General features: G+C 41.7%; 1 protein-coding gene across 2 annotated transcripts in view; it reads left to right on the forward strand.

Annotated features, from left to right (window-relative positions):
• Nucleotides 1-17,638, forward strand: part of RFTN2 (raftlin family member 2) — a 133,686-nt gene that overhangs the window by 29,267 nt on the left and 86,781 nt on the right. For both annotated transcript variants that reach the window (XM_077448720.1, XM_077448721.1), the window contains 2 exons: nucleotides 8,539-8,722; nucleotides 12,171-12,282. In XM_077448720.1, coding sequence (XP_077304846.1) covers nucleotides 8,539-8,722; nucleotides 12,171-12,282 — 296 coding nt within the window. The remainder of the gene's footprint in view (nucleotides 1-8,538; nucleotides 8,723-12,170; nucleotides 12,283-17,638) is intronic.

Genomic DNA, 17,638 nt, shown 5'->3' on the forward strand with positions numbered 1-17,638 from the left:
TTATATATTTTTGGGGGATATTTATTATAGCAAAAAGTAAAAAATAATGCGTTTTTTTTTCAAAATTGGCGGTATTTTTCGTTTAAAGCGCAAAAAATAAAACCTGCAGAGGTGATCAAATACCACCAAAAGAAAACAAAAAAAAAATCAATTTTATTTGGTAACCGTGTTGCACGACCATGTAATTGTCAGTTAAAGCAACGCAGTGCCGAATCGCAAAAAACACTGGTCTTTTGCCAGCCAAATGGTCTGGGGCTTAAGTGGTTAAAGTGGTTGTAAACCCTTACAGACCACTTTGACCTACAGGTAAGCCTAGATTAATTTAGGCTTACCTGTAGGTCCAAGAAATATCTCCTAAGCCTACACGGTTTAGGAGATATTTGCAAATGACAGGCACCGCTGTCTATGGCGCGCAGGCGCACTAAGCATGCTGCTGCTAACTGCAATCATGCCGTTAGTGGCGGCTCCTGTGCGCATGCGCAGGAGTGACATCATCTTGGCTCCGGCGCTGTGACTGGTCACTCCGAGTATCGTGGCGGCGGAGGACGACGACGAGGGTCGCTTCAGGGGCTTCCATCTCAGGTAAGTTATTCAGAATGAGCTAGTATGCTATGCATACTAGCTCATTATGCCTTTGCCTTGCAGGGTCTATTTTTATATTTATTAAGGCTTTACTTCCTCTTTAAAGTAGTTGTAAACTTCTAACATGAAATATAAACAAAGCGTATCCTTCTATAGTGTGTACTTATTTCAATCTAGAGCACTAACTGTTATTTCGGTCTGCTGATTCATTCCTCCTGCTATCTGCAGGAGTCTCTTCTGACAAGTTTTCTGTCATCAATAGGCGAAAAGGTAACAGGAAAGGGAGCTCCAGCACACACCTGGTGATTGACAGCCTCAGCTAAATACCTTGGTGCTGTGTGAAGGTTGGTTGTGTCCTTTGCCTTCAATCAGCTCTCAGCTCTCCTCACTGAGATCTGTTTCAGCTCCTTATTCCCTGCTTTTTGAAAGCTCAGACAAGCTGTTTAAATTCTGTACTTTGCACTGAGAGGGCTACCGATCAACAGGTACAACTTATGTAGGAGGATTTGTTTAATCTCTGTGTATCACCATGATCTTAACCATGATCTTAAAAAAAGTGTTCTAAGTCATTCCTGGTTTGGCCAGGTGGCCAGTCAATTCGTTTAATTGCTTATATGAAAATAGTTTTGATCAGTACTTGTATTTGTATTTGTAAAATTTTGAATAAAATAGGGAAGGGTTTAATACATGGCTATCCGTGTCCCCGTTGGGAAGATACAATCAATATTTGTCTAGATGACCACTGTCTCCAGGACAGAGTCTGTAGGAATCCATAATTTAGATTTGTCAGCAGGACCAGGCAATACCTTCCAGTGGTGACACTGTTCAGATGATTACTGTAAAAAGGTAAAAATTTCCCCTTATTTAAAAAAGATTTCCACTCACTTCCTGTAGTGTGTCTGAGGGCAGGCATTGCACAGAAATCTCACTGATGGTGACATAGGGATGCAAACATGTCAGTGGATTTAACCTTCTGCACTCATTCTAAACATAAAAAAATAATGTCTCCAAAGCAACATAAGCTTATACAACCTTCTCCCTACAGATTAGGCCTACAGAAGCAGAAGTTAATGAATTTACTTACCACTAAGATATGGTGTGCCAGTCCAGTGCCTGCTCCTTATCTGCTTACTTCCTTCTTCGGGTGTCCACATCACTGCCTGCATGATATGGACACTTCTTATTAAATGGCCAACAGCGGGGTCTGTGGTTTCAAGAGGCCATTGCACCTTTGGATGTTCACAGCTGAAAGAGGGAATCAGTTATTACTCTGCCACATGTTCCCCCAAGCATCTGAAGTGGTGCAAACCCATTGCAACCTACTGGATGCCCAGGCTCTGGATTTCATATGTGGACTCCAAATGCCTAAATTAGAACCATTCCTCACCCCCACAAATGGCCTAAATAATATTGAAAAAGTTAGATAAAATATTCTAATGAAAAAAAAACATACGCATATAATTATGTATATAACCAAATATACACATACATGCATACATCCAAAGAATCTTGATACAACATTAAAAAAAAAGGTAGGATTTAACTAACACCGAAAGATTTTAGGGGGGAAAACTGTATAGCATTATCCTAATGGTGATATGTAGAATATTCTAGAAATAGAGGGAAAAAAGTTGTTGTTTTTTTTGGCTGTAAAAAAATAAAATAGGAAAAATGGGGATTGTCAGATGCCTCTGTTTATTATGCCTGTATAGAAGCCAGTATTCTAAGGCTGGGTATGACAAAGCATTTGTTCAAGGGATTATTTATAATATGGTGCTGACCTGTAGTTGTTTGTTTAAACCACCAGGAGCCAAGGTATCTAGTGTGTAGATCCAAAAGTCTCCTGTTGACCGAGCCTCTTGAATCATTTAAGTAGAGCAGTGTGTCTCAACTCCAGTCCTCAAGGCGCCCCAACAGGTCAAGTTTTCAGGATGCTCCACAGATAAAACAGGTGTGGTAATTACTAAGGCAATGAAACTGATCAAATCACCTGTGCAAAATAATGGAAAGGCTGAAAATGTGACCTGTTGAGGACTGGAGTTGAGAAACACTGAGGTAGAAAAAGGCCTTTGGACATATCCTCTATGACGCATTACCACAGGCCTTCAAATGTATGCTTATTCACTACATCAGTGGTCTCCAAACTTGAGGCCAAATGCAGCCCTTTGCCAGCCTTTATCCAGCCCTTGGGACACTACTCCTCCCAACTGATATGAGGCACTATTCTGCCAACAGACACCAACAATGGGGAACAATATCACCCACTGACATCAATGATGGGGCACTATTCCTCCCAATGATGGGGCACTGCTCCTCCCTCTAATACCAAATCTGAAAATGTTTACTCCCACTGATGCCAGGAAAATTTCCTCTCCCATCGGCCATAGTCCGGCCTGCACGGCCCCCCTTTCCCCAAAGCACCCCCCCATGTTGAGGGCACGTGGCCTGGTATGGCTCAGGAGGGGGGGGGGCGCTCGCTCATCCCCACCCCCTTTCATGACCGGCCGGGCTGTGTGCTCAGATAAGGGTCTTATATGGACCTTGGGGGGGGACCCCCACGCCGTTTTTTCAGCGTAGGGCTTCCCCTTAAAGTCCATACCACGTGACGGGGCCAGCGACGTGTCAATCTCATCGCCAAAGGCGGCGACATTGAATTCCTTCGCTAGTCCCAGCTACCTGGAGCCGCGTTCTGGTGACGCTCAGGACAACCAGGTGTTCCCAAAAATATAACTTAAAATTCAATGGTATTTGCCCATCAGCTTTAGCTGCTTCTGGTCAAACCTTTGGGTGAATGTTTGAGGCAATTTTATTGAATAATTAATCATTAATTCTTCTGCTAGCATTAGCTCTCCATGGTGCTGAAGATTTGTGGGGTTAAATGTAATGACAGAGGTGCTGTGTAAGTGGCCCCCTGAAGTCAGTGAACAGGTGGGAGGAGAGGTATTATCCCTCAGTCAGACACCACTGCTATGATCTGAACCATGTGGTGTCCTAGTACCATACAGACATTACTGCAGATTTTATGCTGCATTTAATGACCTCCTTCACAGTCACGCAGTATTTTCCATTTATTCTGACTGAAGGATTGTCTACAAATGTTGAGATGCGCTAGTAACCAACTTCTCATCCAATATAGTAGATTCTGTATACCCAACATAAAGAAATCATTTACATAAATATTTATACAAAAAATGTAAAATCCATCTTTATTGTACACAGATAATGGGATTAATGCTGAAAGCGCTTTTTTTTTTTACCTTCAGAAGGCTTGAGTGGTATTTATCTGGCTATTTTATACTTATGCACGCAAAGGAAAATTGACATCTTACCTTTCTGGTGCAAACTGCTACAGATGGGACATTGTTTTTTGCTTATTGGTTAATCAACCGCTATAGCCCCAGAAAGTTTTACCACCTTAATGGCTAGGCCATTTTCTTTGCGATACGGCACTGCGTTCCTTTAACTGACAATTACGTGGCCATGCAATGCTGTACCCAAACAAAACTGATGTCCTTTTTTCCCACAAATGGAGCTTTCTTTTCGTGGTATTTGATCATCTCTGCGGTAATTTTTTTTGCGCTTCAACCAAAAAGAGCGCCAATTCTGAAAAAAAAAACAATATTTTTTACTTTCTGCTATAAAACATATCCAATAAAAATATGTAAAAAAAAAAAAATCAAATTTTTCATCAGTTTATGCCAATATGTATTCTACATATTTTTGGTGACCAATTGGCGTATATTGATTGGTTTGTGCAAAAGTTATTGCGCTTACAAATTATGGGATATTTTTATGGCATTTTAATTTTTTCGAGTAATGTCGGAGATCAGCGATTTGTAGCATGACTGCGACATTGCTGTGGACAAATTGGACACTAAGTAACACTTTTTGTGGACCAGTGATACCAATACAGTGATCAGTGCAAAAAAATCCACTGTCACTGTATGAGACTTACAGGGAAGGGGTTAACATCAGAGGCGAACAAAGGGTTAAGTGTGCTCCTAGGGAGTGCTTTTAACTGTGTGGGGGATGGACTGACTGGAGGAAGAGAGACATCTGTGTTCCTGCTTAGCAGGAACACAAGATATCTATCTTCCTCTCTGATACAACAGCCATTCTGCCTCTCCAGTGAACGTGTCCTGGCGCCCATCGCAGCTGCCGGACCCCGCTGATTGGCTCCTGCTGTGTCCAATCACAGCGGGAGTGGGTCTCAGGTGGCACGAGCCCTTGCCCCAGACCCAGGAAGTGGAAACAAAGTACAGGTACGTTGTTTCACGCAGCCAAGCCACCCTGCCGCAGTATATGTGTGGTGGGTGCTCCGGAAGCGGTTAACTAAGGCTCATTCTTGTTGATAGGAGAGAGGCTGACTTACCGTGTTTCCCCGAAAATAAGACCCATCTTGTTTATCAGGGAGGGCTGCAATATAAGCCCTAACCTGAAAATAAGCCCTAGCAAAGTTAATGCAAAAAGCTGTAATCCGTTTTGGAAAGAGATCCCAGGTGCAGTGTGTCTCCCACTGCAACAGCACCATGTAAAATACCCCATTTATAACCGCCAGAGATCTTTCACTCTCCTTCTACATCTGGCTGATGGCCTCTCCCTCTTTAGTACTTGGAGCGGGCTGACCTCAGTGGGGATCGCGGCTCTTCCTTCTCTGCTCCTCCCTGCTGACGTCTGCAGCCCCTCCATCTGCAGTTCTCAGAGTGGGCTGACGTCAGCGGGGATCTCAGAGCGAAGAAGAGCTGAGGAAGATCATGTGAGCCCCAAGCAGAGCTGTAAAAAAAAGGTATTTTTTTTTCATAAAACTGACACAAATGGAGACACACAGCACCCTAAACCAGCTCAATCCCCCTATAAAACAGACCACAGAATTGTAATAGGGTCTTTTAACTAAGATGGTATTTTGACATTTTAATTCCCCAAAAAAGGACTCCTGACCTGACAGGGGGGAGAAGACATGGAACTTTTTAACACATCTCCTGAAAATAAGCTCTAGTGTATTTTTTTGTACCCAAAATATATATAAGACCCGGGCTTATTTTCAGGGAAACACAGTATTAGAGCATGGAGAAAGTTTGACACTTGATACACTTGACACAGGATGGATGACTTTACTAGCTTATCCATTAATATCTAAAGATATAATGTAAACAGTGGTAATAATAAACACTGATGCACCAGCAGGTTAAGGCATGCACATGGATTTCTATGTCCTACATGGGAATTAATATAATCATAGAGGTTCATATGATTCAATTTTAAATAGGGCATAGTGAGAATTAATTAATAGTTAACTGTAGTTGTTATACGATATTGACTATGATTGTAATACATCAATTTTAATTGTTTTAAATGTGTGCGTTTAATTTGTATACAATAAAGATAGATTTAGATTTTTTTGTATAAATATTTAGTGACCTTACGTGGTAGGTGAGTTGGCATTAAATAAATACAAAAGGATTCTGGTGTCTATATCCAACCCCCTTACTTTAAATCAAATGCTGAGATGCTTTCCATTAAAATGAATAGAAACTGCAGAATACCTGTAAACTAAAGTGACATGTTATGCCCCGTACATGCGATCAGAAATTCAGCAAGAAAAAGACCGATGAGAGCTTTTGGTTACAAAATAGTACTGTGTGTATGCTCCATTGGACTTTTGCTGGCTGAATTCCCACCAGCAAAAGATTAAGAGCAGGTTCTCAATTTTTCGGTCGGAAAAAGTTCAGATCGGAAATTCCGATCGTCTGTACAACTTGCGATGCGCAAAATTCCTACGCATGCTCGGAAACAATTAGACGCATGCTCGGAAGCATTGAACTTAATTTTCTCGGCTCGTCGTAGTGTTGTACGTCACGCGTTCTCGACAGTCAAAAGTTCAGCAAGCTTTTGTGTGACCGTGTGTATGCAAGCCAAGTTTAAGCGGAATTCCGTCAGAAAAACCATCCAAGTTTTTTCAGACGGAAAATCTGCTCATGTATATAGGGCATTATCCTGTTTTTTGCACCTTTCCCACCACCCCATTGACACTTATCTTACCCGCTACAGTGTTGCAGAGTTCCATGTCAGGCTCTGTCAGAGCATGCACAGTACATTTGCTGGAGTAGCCATATTAGTCACTGGGAAATAAGCAACACCCCCTTAACTTGTATTTAAATGTTCAGGTCTAATTGAGCAATTCTCAACCTTTTATTAGTTGTGGCATCCTTTAAAAGTATGCAAAATCTCAAAGCACCCTAGTCTAAAATGTAAGAAACCTGAGCATAATCCATACAACTTTAATGAAATTAACTTTACGTCAAAAGCCCTGCATCACAACAGAGACCCCCCCCATTACATCAGTGGTCAATCATGTCAGAGGCCCCCCATCACATCAGATTCAACCCTATACATAAGTCCCCCCAGCACATCAAAGACCCTCTCCTTTCACTACAGAGTCCCCCGAATACAAGATACCCCAAATAACAGTCCCCCATCAGAGATCCCCACCCCCAGTTACACAGGTCCCCCAATCACACAGTCCCCCATCATAGAGGTCCCCCAATCACACAGTCTCCTCTTCACATCAGAGCCCTTCTCTTTGGCTACAGCAGTGTGGCAGAAGTGGGGGAGGTCTGGGGGAGGTGGACTTCTGTCTTCTCCTGAATGCAAGTGAGCCAACATCACCAGAGGAACAAATGAGGCTGTGCATCCTGGCCCTAGAGAGTCATTGGTTGTTATGGTGGTGCCAGCACCATGGGGACTCATGGCACTGATCCAGGGAAAACTGGGTCTTGAGCTCACAGCGCCCGGGGAACACAGACAGCACTCTGGTTAAGAAACACTGGTCTAACTTACAGTTCAGCTGTGTAAGTTTTACCTTGTTAAGCTAGCCATAAACAGTAGATGGCAACGGAATGTGTGTCAGCTATGAATAAGAGCCAGAACAAGGCGTGAAACGTGTTAGATTTTTATCTTGTTTTTCCATATTTGATATGTGACCAATAAAGATGCCATTTCTCTGACGTGTGGCCATTCAGGAACTTCTTTTTATTTTCTAACGAGATGTGTGGCACAATCCTTTTAGTTCAAGCAGATACTGGCATAAGCATGCATGCTCAGAGTGCCTGGGAAGTGTGCTTATTGATGTCAATACTGGATGAAAAGTTAAGGCTATTATTTCAAATGTGAAAATTATTTCAGAATCAGTCTGTACCCTCATGCCCGGTACACACGATGAGATTATCAGAAGAACGATCTCCTTTTTGTCCTTTTTTTTAGTTTTTTTTTGCATGGTAATCTCAGATCGCATTTGATGAGTTTACCAAAGTCATGAAAATTTGCGTATGACAGAATTTTTTTTTTGGAAGTGATGTCGTGTTTTGTAATGCATTTGTATTGCCTTTTCGAATGACAGCTGTACTGATTTAAAAAAATTGTATGATCTAGCATCGTACAAAAATTTTTTTCATGCATGTCCGATCAAATAAGATCAGAGGAACTTTCCCGATCAGACTAATCTGTACTAATGATCAGATTATTGTATGATTGCTCCAAAATCTGTATTTTTCATACGATTTTCTAATCGTGCGTACCGGGCGTTAGTGACAGATATAAAGATTTCTAAAGTAAGATGGAAATCTGGATAGTAAGAAATCTAGTATGAGAGTATACCTGAAAATGTAAAATTTATATATTTTTGCCCACAAAATTCTTCCAAATTGTATGTAGAAAAAAAGGTCATTCAGAAGCACATGAAAATATAAGGCAGAAATATATCTATAAAACAAAGTTGTTTGCAAAGCCTTCTTTATGAATTGTTTCGTTTTTAGTGTTGTTGGATTTAACACCCATTTTCACATAAGGCTGTCTAAATGATCTTTTAGCTGACCTCCATACGGCAAACGTTTTACATTGTTTAATGATTTTCATATAGTATGCCTATGATAATTTAATGTTTTTGCTGTTCCTTCTTAGCTTCATTGAGCATCAATACTATTAGGATAAAATCTTTACTTGATATTCCAAGTAAAGTGGAAGAATACTATTTAAGAGGCTATACGGTTGCTACAGTCCATCCAGTTATTGTGTCTAGTGGTCGTAGAAGACATTTACCTATTAGTTACTTGTATCGAGTAGTATTGTATCGACTTAAATTAAGGTAAGTGACATTTCTACCAGCTATCGATCATGTTTGCTTTTTTTAAATGTGGTAACATTTAAAGCTAAACTCTAATCAAACATAAAAGAGAAATTAATGCAGCACCGCATTCATTATTAGACTATTAAATGTATAGTATTTTGACCTGTGTAGAGGGTCAGCCTGGGGCAGGGTTAAGAGGGGGTTAATTGAAGAAGGCAGGTACTTCCCTTTCAGACTTGCTTATGGTCAGGTGTGCTGAAAGTGTCAGTGTAGAGCTGTTGATTAGGAGAGAGAGAGAAGACACAGCACAAGGAACCAAGAAGCATGCTGATAAAAAGATAAATCAGACCGACCTCTTTGTGCTGCTTCACCTTCCCCTGTCCAGCCACCGGACTGTCCAGAGTCCCAGAACAGCAACCCAGTAACAGCAAGGATAAGCCGCAGAATCCCAGGGTAGCAATATGGTATAGAGGTGATAGTCTAGAGTCTCCGTACAGTAATTTGGGCACAGCAAGGATAAGCAGCAGGATCATCATTTGGTAATATGACACAGCAAGGGCACAATACAAAGATTAAAGAACTCACACTGTAGGTGTTTGATAGTCCTGGGCAGCTGGTTGAGTTAGCGTAATGGATGGAGATCCAGGCAGGGTGATCCACAGAATGAGGGTCTTGCAGGTTTCTTCCAGAATGAGTTTGCTAGGTCCTAGAAGAAGTGGAGGTTTGGGGTGACCTTGCTGCAGCATGAGGTACACCAGACAGTTCACAGCAAGGAAAGAAGACAATGAGAAGCCAGAATGGTACAGGGGGCAGGCTTCTGGGTCAAGGCAGGCAGAGAGGGAAGTCCTGTAGGCTAGGCTGCAGCTACAGAACCCCATAGACAATTCTACAGCCAGGCCGCTTGACACGTAGTGACAGGCTCTGCCAACTTTCACCCCAGTCACACCTGAAGCATAGCTGGAGGTGCGCTTTTGTTTCTGTCACTGTCAGGAATAAGAGTGCACTTTACCCATCGAGAATGTAGTATTGATGAGAGGAAATTAGCAGCCTACATGTGGTAACTTCACATGCATGCCACAGCATGGGGTCAGACTGCCAGTGAAAATTAAATTGTAGACAACAGGCAAATAAAAGAATACAAGCATACAATTAAGTGCATATAAATTGGCTGCAGAATTTTATTATTGTTTCTACAAATATAAACATTATTAAAGGATAACTATAGGCAAACGTTTTTTTTTTCATTTTGGATAGAGTAAGTGCCGGTTCACACAGGGGCGACTCAGATCCGACTTCAAGTCGCCCCAAGTCACCTCAGGTCGCACAAGATGTAGAAATCAATGTAAGTGAATGAGAGCCGTCTTAATGCACACTACTGAAGTCGCTCCGACTTCAGAAAAGGTTCCTGTACTACTTCTATCCGACTTGAAGGCGACTGGTACCCATTGATTTCAATGGAGGTTGCCTCCAAGTCGGATCTCCGTCTATACAGAGGCGACTCTCAGAGAATTATCAGCTCTCAAAAGGAGTTCCCCCTTGAGAGCTCATTCTCTGATTGGCCACGGCAAGTCGCCTGGCCTGGGTCGACTTAAAGTAGTGTTGTAAGTCGTGTCCAAGTCACGTCAAGTCACGTCAAGTCACTTCAGGTCAAGTCATGTCAAGTCACGTCCAAGTTGCCTCCAAAAGTCGTGTTGCCCCTGTGTGAACCGAGCCTAAGGGAAGGTTATAACCCCTGATAATGGTACATAGGACAACTAAAAAAGGTTAATCTCCAAAACAGGGACACAGAGAGCAATACAAACTGACAGGGGTTCTAATTCTTCTACACTCTATCCAAAACTAGAAAAAAGTGATGCCTTTAGTTATACTTTAAGAACACTCATTAATAATTTAAATCCATCAACTTAAAACAGCTTTGCCACTATGACTCAAGCCTTATTCTATACCAGCTTTAAACTTTCTTCCACTGTCTCCCTTTGGAAAACAAAGGTGACACATCACATAATAATGGCTGTGACAAGGCAGGGTAGGTGGGCCTGTGGAAAAAAATCCTTTATATAGGGACCCCCAAGAGTTCTAGAAGATTCTTGGGAGTCACATTACCTATAACAGCCCCCCCCCCCCCCCCCACATGCCAAAGATGCAGTGGGGACATTAAAACAGCCAATTCCGCAAAAAGGGGGCCCAAAAACAGGGTTCTCCCTTTTTCCCACCCAGGATGGCAATGTTAACTGCAGAGGTGCAAGGTCATAAGAAAACAGAGTTGGGTTGTGGAGTCCAGGAGAGAAGGCTACTGACCTAAGCACCCAAAGAAAAATGCACAGATTTAACTGACACTGCACTGACAGAAATTTGATGGCTGTCATTACTGGTGCCCTTCTAAATTGTTTGATTGTCTCTGGGTTCGGTATTTCTGAGTCTCTGACTTAGAAAAAGAATGTAATTTCGATAGTCAGAATGAAGTCGGCTCTCCTGATATGCATACTTATTCCAGGTCTGTGCCTCAGAATTACTAAAGTCTTTGGGCTAGAATGACAGCCAGGTAGCTAGTAGTCTAAAAGAGGAGAGGTCAGAAATGGCAACCTCCCTATTCAATCAGTATACGTTGACTTTAATAGGTCAGTCCACTGAAGTTATCTTTCCATTACATTAACACATATAAGCTTAATCTTCATGAATTATATGGGAAAACACATAGAGATGCATGAAAAGATGCCTTATAACTGTAATGCCACGTACACACAATCGTAATTCTCATCGGAAAAAGCTCTGATGGTTTTCCCGACGGAATTCCAACGGAATTCGGCTCAAGCTGTCTTGCCTACACACGGTCACATCAAATTCCGATCATTTATAACGCGGTGACGCACAACACGTACGACGTGACTAGAAAAAGGAAGTTCAATAGCCAGTAGCCAATAGCTTCTGTCTCATAGTTGAATCTGAGCATGCCTGATTTTTGGCGTGTCGGAATTGCATACACATGATCGGAATTACAGATAGAAAGTTTTTCCGTCTGGAAAATTGAGAACATGCTATTAATTTTTGGCTGGTGGAAATTTAGACAGCTAAATTCCGATGGAGCATACACGTGGTCGCATTTTCTGATGAAAAGCTCTCATCTGTGTTTTTCTGGCCGGAATTCCGATTGTGTGTACGCGGCATAACTCTAACCTTCTTATGTAATATAATTTAAACACTTGAAATTCCTTGTAATTGATACAGTGGGCAAGCGGAGCTGGTTTCTGGAGGTTCAAAGATCTCTCTATCAAAGCACTAGTGATATTCAAAGGCTAATGCAACATGCCAGCAATGTCCTTAGGATCATTATATTTTTAATATGCTAGAATACAAAGTATAACGATATCAAGATAATATAATTTTTCTAGGACAGAAAAAAACAAAAACATTTGATTATTATGAGCTTTAACTACATATATAAATAGTTCACTTTTGTTTTTCTCAGTCAACAACATACCGCACACACAGGGCAAAAGCGAGCAAGCCTTGTTGTTGAGGAATGGATGTCAATGTATGAAGCACTCACAAATGAAGGTGTGAAAATTCTGATAGAAAAGGTAATCACTAACTTATTTTGCTTTACTTGATATTGCAGATTTGAAGAAGTTTTGATATAGTAATCACCTTAGTATTAACCTAAAAAAAATGACAGTGTATCTATGGCTAACACTTTATTTTTTTTATTTTTTTAGTTAAAGTAGAGCATTGTTAACCACTTCAATACAGGGCACTTTCGCCCCCTTCCTTCCCAGCCCAATTTTTAGCTTTCATCGCTCTAGCGCTTTCAGTGATAACTGCGCGGTCATGCTACCCAAATGAAATTTTTATCATTTTGTTCGCATAAATAGAGCTTTATTTTGGTGGTATTTATTCACGACTCCGTTTTTTATTTTTTTGCGATCTAAGCGCAAAAAAAGCGGAAATTTGGAAAAAAAACAATATTTTCTTTTTTCTATTTTAAAAGAAATCCAATAAAATCGAATTTTGTCATAAATTTAAGCCAAAATGTATTCTGCTACATGTTTTTGGTAAAAAAAATTCTGTTAAGTATATAATAATTGGTTTGTGTGATCACGGACATATGTATGCAAATGATCATGTACATATGTGTGCAGGTGATCACGTACATATGTGTGCAGATAATCATTGGGACATGTGATTTTAGTGGGAGATATGTGGGGGACATGTTTTTATAATTAGGGACATTTGGAGACATGTATGTTTTGGGGAAATGTGTGTTTTGGGGACATATGTGGGGACATTGTGTTTATACTGTGTGGTGTGTTGTGTGTTTACACTATGCTGGTGATCAGTGAGTAAAAAGCTGTAAAAAACAGCTCATACTCACTGATCATCAGCCGGCTGCAGCAATCTGCTCTCCTCTCCTCAGCGATGACTTCTGTGTGAGGAGAGGAGCAGCCAATTGCCTAGCAACCGGCTGTTTGTTTACATCACATGACGGCCGTGATTGGACACGGCCGTCATGTGATCAGGAGGGCTAATCGCAGAGCCCTCCTGCCGATCTGAGATGCGCCGTGTCCGGGTGACACGAGCACATCGGGATCACGCCGCTGCGCAGGCACGCGCACGCGCAATCCCGCTCCTTCTGAAGGCCTATCAGAAGTAGACGGCTTCCACCCGGCCGTATATGTGCATTGGCCGGGTGGGAAGTGGTTAAGATCCTATTCACACTTGCCCTTTCTGATGCAGCAAAACTCATGAAAATGCACGTCAAGTAGAAATTCTACTCTTTCCTATGTAGATGGTTCACATAAATGCCATGTTTTTTTTTCTACCTTATTTTCTCTCAAACTCAAACTCCTCCTGTCACTTGACTGCAATGACTATCAGTTTATTCAGGCTGGGCAGCTATTGGGTGTGTCGAGGCTATGAGGATAGAAGGAGCTGCAGCACATTCCTATTGGAGCACTGATTAAAGACCTTTGTGATCAAGCATATGACATCACCAATGGTGCTTGGCTGGGCAGGGCGCTGGTAGGGCTAATCGGAGGTGTGATGTGATGATTTCACAAACACTGACAATGGTTTCAGGAAGTGTCTGTGAGCAGCCACATTCAGCTGCACAGACATACTATTGTCCGTAAAGCTCAGAAGATTGCTGATTGTTTATATTAGGCTGTTGTTTTGAATTAGACAATTAAGATAATGGATAAAAGGTTTAGTTATTCTACATACAGTACTAAGCAAGGGCAGATTTAAATTTTGTATTGGAATTCCACTTTGGACGCCACAGGCTTCCCATAATACATTACAGTTTAATAAATATATGTGTATACATTATGCCCCCCCAATACAGTTCCATCGGTTTTGGATAGAAAACAGTTTGTTAAAAAACACAATACCTCTTTGTACTGTGGTAGTACGGAATCTCCAATCCTGGGACCGGGTTTTGGGAACAGCCACCAGTCTGGCTGGATGATTGCACAGGTGGGTCTTGGGCTTAAAACAAAGCCAACACCATGGTTCTGGGCTCCACCCTCCCGAGGAGTCCAGGCGTGTAAGGGAGAAGAAGTGTGCATGTCTGCACAGGTCGGTCTGTCAGAGCAGACAGAGGGTCCAAGCTTGTGGGCTGAAAGAGAAGCTGTTAAAGAGTGCTGAGGTACTGGGTGTACAGGAACTCTGTTAAAGAGCCAAGAGGGCTGCAGCAGAAGTCTGAGCAGCAGTGCTGCTAAAGAGAGCCAGGTGGCTTGGTATTTTTGGTTCTACATACATTACTGCTGTGGAAAGCTGAAACCCCTGTGTGGGCAACTATTTTGTTATCTGACTTTTCTTTCTTTAATAAAAGTGGGCCTACGAGCCCTTAAACGACATCTGGTGTAGATCCAGCTCACTGGTAAGCTCTACCTTTAAGCTAAAATAACCCCCAAATATTACAGTACCTAGTTGTAAATAAACTTGTCTACCTTTGTTGACCTAACTGAATGGAACTGAATGTGGTCCTTTACTTGCCTTTATCTGGCCCTTGGGGCACTATTTCACCAATGATGGGACACCACTCCCCCTACTGACACCATCAGTCTGGCACTATTCTTCCCAATGATACCAACAGTGGGCACTATTTCTCCTGGGGCATTTTCTTCTACCACGGGCCACAGTCTGCCCCCCCCTAAACCCTGAAGAACAGTAAACTGGCCCTTTGCTTCGAAAGTTTGGAGACCCCTGATCATCAGCCATAACAACAGCTTCTGCATATTACCAAATAATTAGCCTTAACCACTTGACCACTGGGCACTTAAACACCCTTAATAACCAGACCAATTTTCAGCTTTCGGTGCTCTCACATTTTGAATGACAATTACTCAGTCATGCAACACTGGACCTATATGAAATTTTTGTCCTTTTTTTTCACACAAATGGAGCTTTCTTTTGGTGGTATTTAATCACCGCTAGGTTTTTTATTTTTTGTGCTATAAAAGAAAAAATACAGAAAATTTCTGTTTCTGTTATAAAATTTAGCAGATTAGTAATTGTATCTTCATAAATTTTGGCCAAAATTTATACTACTACATATCTTTGGTAAAAATAAGTAAAAATTGGTGGATATTATTTGGTCTTTGTGAAAGTTATAGAGTCCACAAGCTATGGTGCCAATATCTGAAAATTGATCACACCTGATGTACTGACGGCCTATTTCAATTCTTGAGACCCTAACATGCCAGAAAAGTACAAATACCCCCCAAATGACCCCTTTTTGGAAAGAAGACATTCCAAGGTATTTAGTAAGAGGCATGATGAGTTTTTTGAAGTTGTCATTTTTTCCCACAATTCTTTGCAAAATCAAGATTTTTTTAACTTTTTTTTTTTTCACAAAATTGTCATATTATCAGTTTATTTCTCACACACAGCATATGCATACCACAAATTATGCCCCAAAACACATTCTGCTATTACTCCCGAGTACGGCGATACCACATGTGTGAGACTTGTACACAGTGTGGCCACATACAGAGGCCTAACATGCAGGGAGCGCCATCAGGCGTTCTGGAGCACCCAGGACAATTCTGACATTTCTCTCCTACATGTAAAAATCATCATTTATTTGCTAGAAAATTACATAGAATCCCAAAACATTATATATGTTTTTTTAGCAAACACCCTGGAGAATACAATGGTGGTCATTGCAACTTTTTATCTCGCACGGTATTTGCGTGGCAATTTTTCGAATGCTTTTTTTTGGAAAAAAATCAGTTTTATGCTTAAAAAAAAAAAAAAAAACACACAGTAAAGTTAGCCCAATTTTGCATAATGTGAAAGATGAAGTTATGCTGAATAAATAGATACCTAACATGTCACTCTTCAAAATTGCACACGCTCGTGGAATGGCGCCAAACGTTACTAACTAAAAATCCCCAAAGGCGACGATTTAATTTTTTTTTACTGGTTATATCTTTTGAGTTACAGAGGAGGTCTAGGGCTACAATTATTGCTCTCGCTCTAACGTTCGCAGCGATACCTCACATGTGTGGTTTGAACACCGTTTTCATATGTGGGCGGGACTTACGTATGCGTTCACTTCTGCATGCGAGCACATGGGGACAGGGGCGCTTTAAAAATCCTCAGTCAGTCCCAAAGTATCCAAGAAATGTTTAACCTGTAATGCCCCGTACACACGAGAGGGATTAAGTCTGACAGACCTCCAAAGGAGTTCCGCCGGAGTTCCGCCGGAGTTCCGACGGAGTTCTGGCGGACTTTTCGACCGAACGGACTTGACCACACACCATCACACCAAACTCCGACGGAGTCGAACGTGATGACGTACGACTGGATTCGACGTAGGAAGTTCCTAGACAGTAGCCAATAGCTGCCCTAGCGTCGGTTTTAGTCCGTCGGAGTAGCACACACACGAGCGGATTTTTCAAAGGGGACCGGGTCCGGCGGAGTTCCGTCGGGAAAATTTAAAGCATGCTTCATTTCTAAAGTCCGTCAGACTTTAGCTTCGCTAAAGTCCGTTGCAGCCCACACACGATCGGATAGTCCGCCGGACTCAGTCCGTCGGAGTTTGGATGTCGAAAAGTCCGCTCGTGTGTACGGGGCATAAGGCCTGCCAAAGGGGTAGTTCATATTGTCCTCCTGATTGCATTAACATTTCTATTGATGGGCATTTTTTAGACCTCAAAAAATGTGATGCCTGAAAACATCCCTTCTCTCTTAAATTCCTAAAAACTCCTGGCTCCAGGCCAGGCGGGAAGTGTGGATTCCCATGGATAGGAAATAAGGGAGAATTTGCTGTTGAGATTCTGGGGATCCGCACGGCTTTAGCTCCTATATGGAGCGTAGGTCCTATTAAAGGATGGGCTCTTAATATAGGAGGTGCAGCCCCGCAGCACCACATGGCTCTATCTAAAGGGATGGAGCTTACTTGTTGTTCCATAGCGACCCACCTTTTACTTTCTCTATGATGGCACCAATCAACAATTCTACCAAGCTGAGTAGCTTTGTAATATTTGTATAAATCCGGTGCCGCAATTCCACCCGCCTCTTTAGGCAGTGTTAACAGCTTCCTATTAATCCTAGGACGCTTACTTGCCCATACAAACTTTATAAAAATTGTTCGAATTTTACTAAAAAAGGCCAGTGGAATCCGGATCGGTAACGCCTGGAACAGATAGAGAAACTTAGGGACTATGTTCATTTTCAAAATATTGCTTCTCCCAAACCAGGAGTGTGAGGATTTACTCCATTCATTCAACAATATACTAATTTCCCTTAATAAGGGTGGAAAATTTAATGCATATGCATCCGTTAGGTTAGGTGGGATCTGTATCCCTAGGTAGTTCAGCGCCGTAGCTGTCCATTTAAACTTAAAATTGTTCTCCAGATTTTTTTGAGTGGAACACTCCAGTGATATCCCCATCGCCTCTGACTTACTATAGTTTATTTTTAAATTAGACA

The sequence above is a fragment of the Lithobates pipiens genome, unplaced genomic scaffold (assembly GCF_037356315.1).
Source record: "Lithobates pipiens isolate NorthernLeopardFrog02 unplaced genomic scaffold, aLitPip1_a1.2 Scaffold_22, whole genome shotgun sequence".
NCBI lineage: Eukaryota > Metazoa > Chordata > Amphibia > Anura > Ranidae > Lithobates > Lithobates pipiens.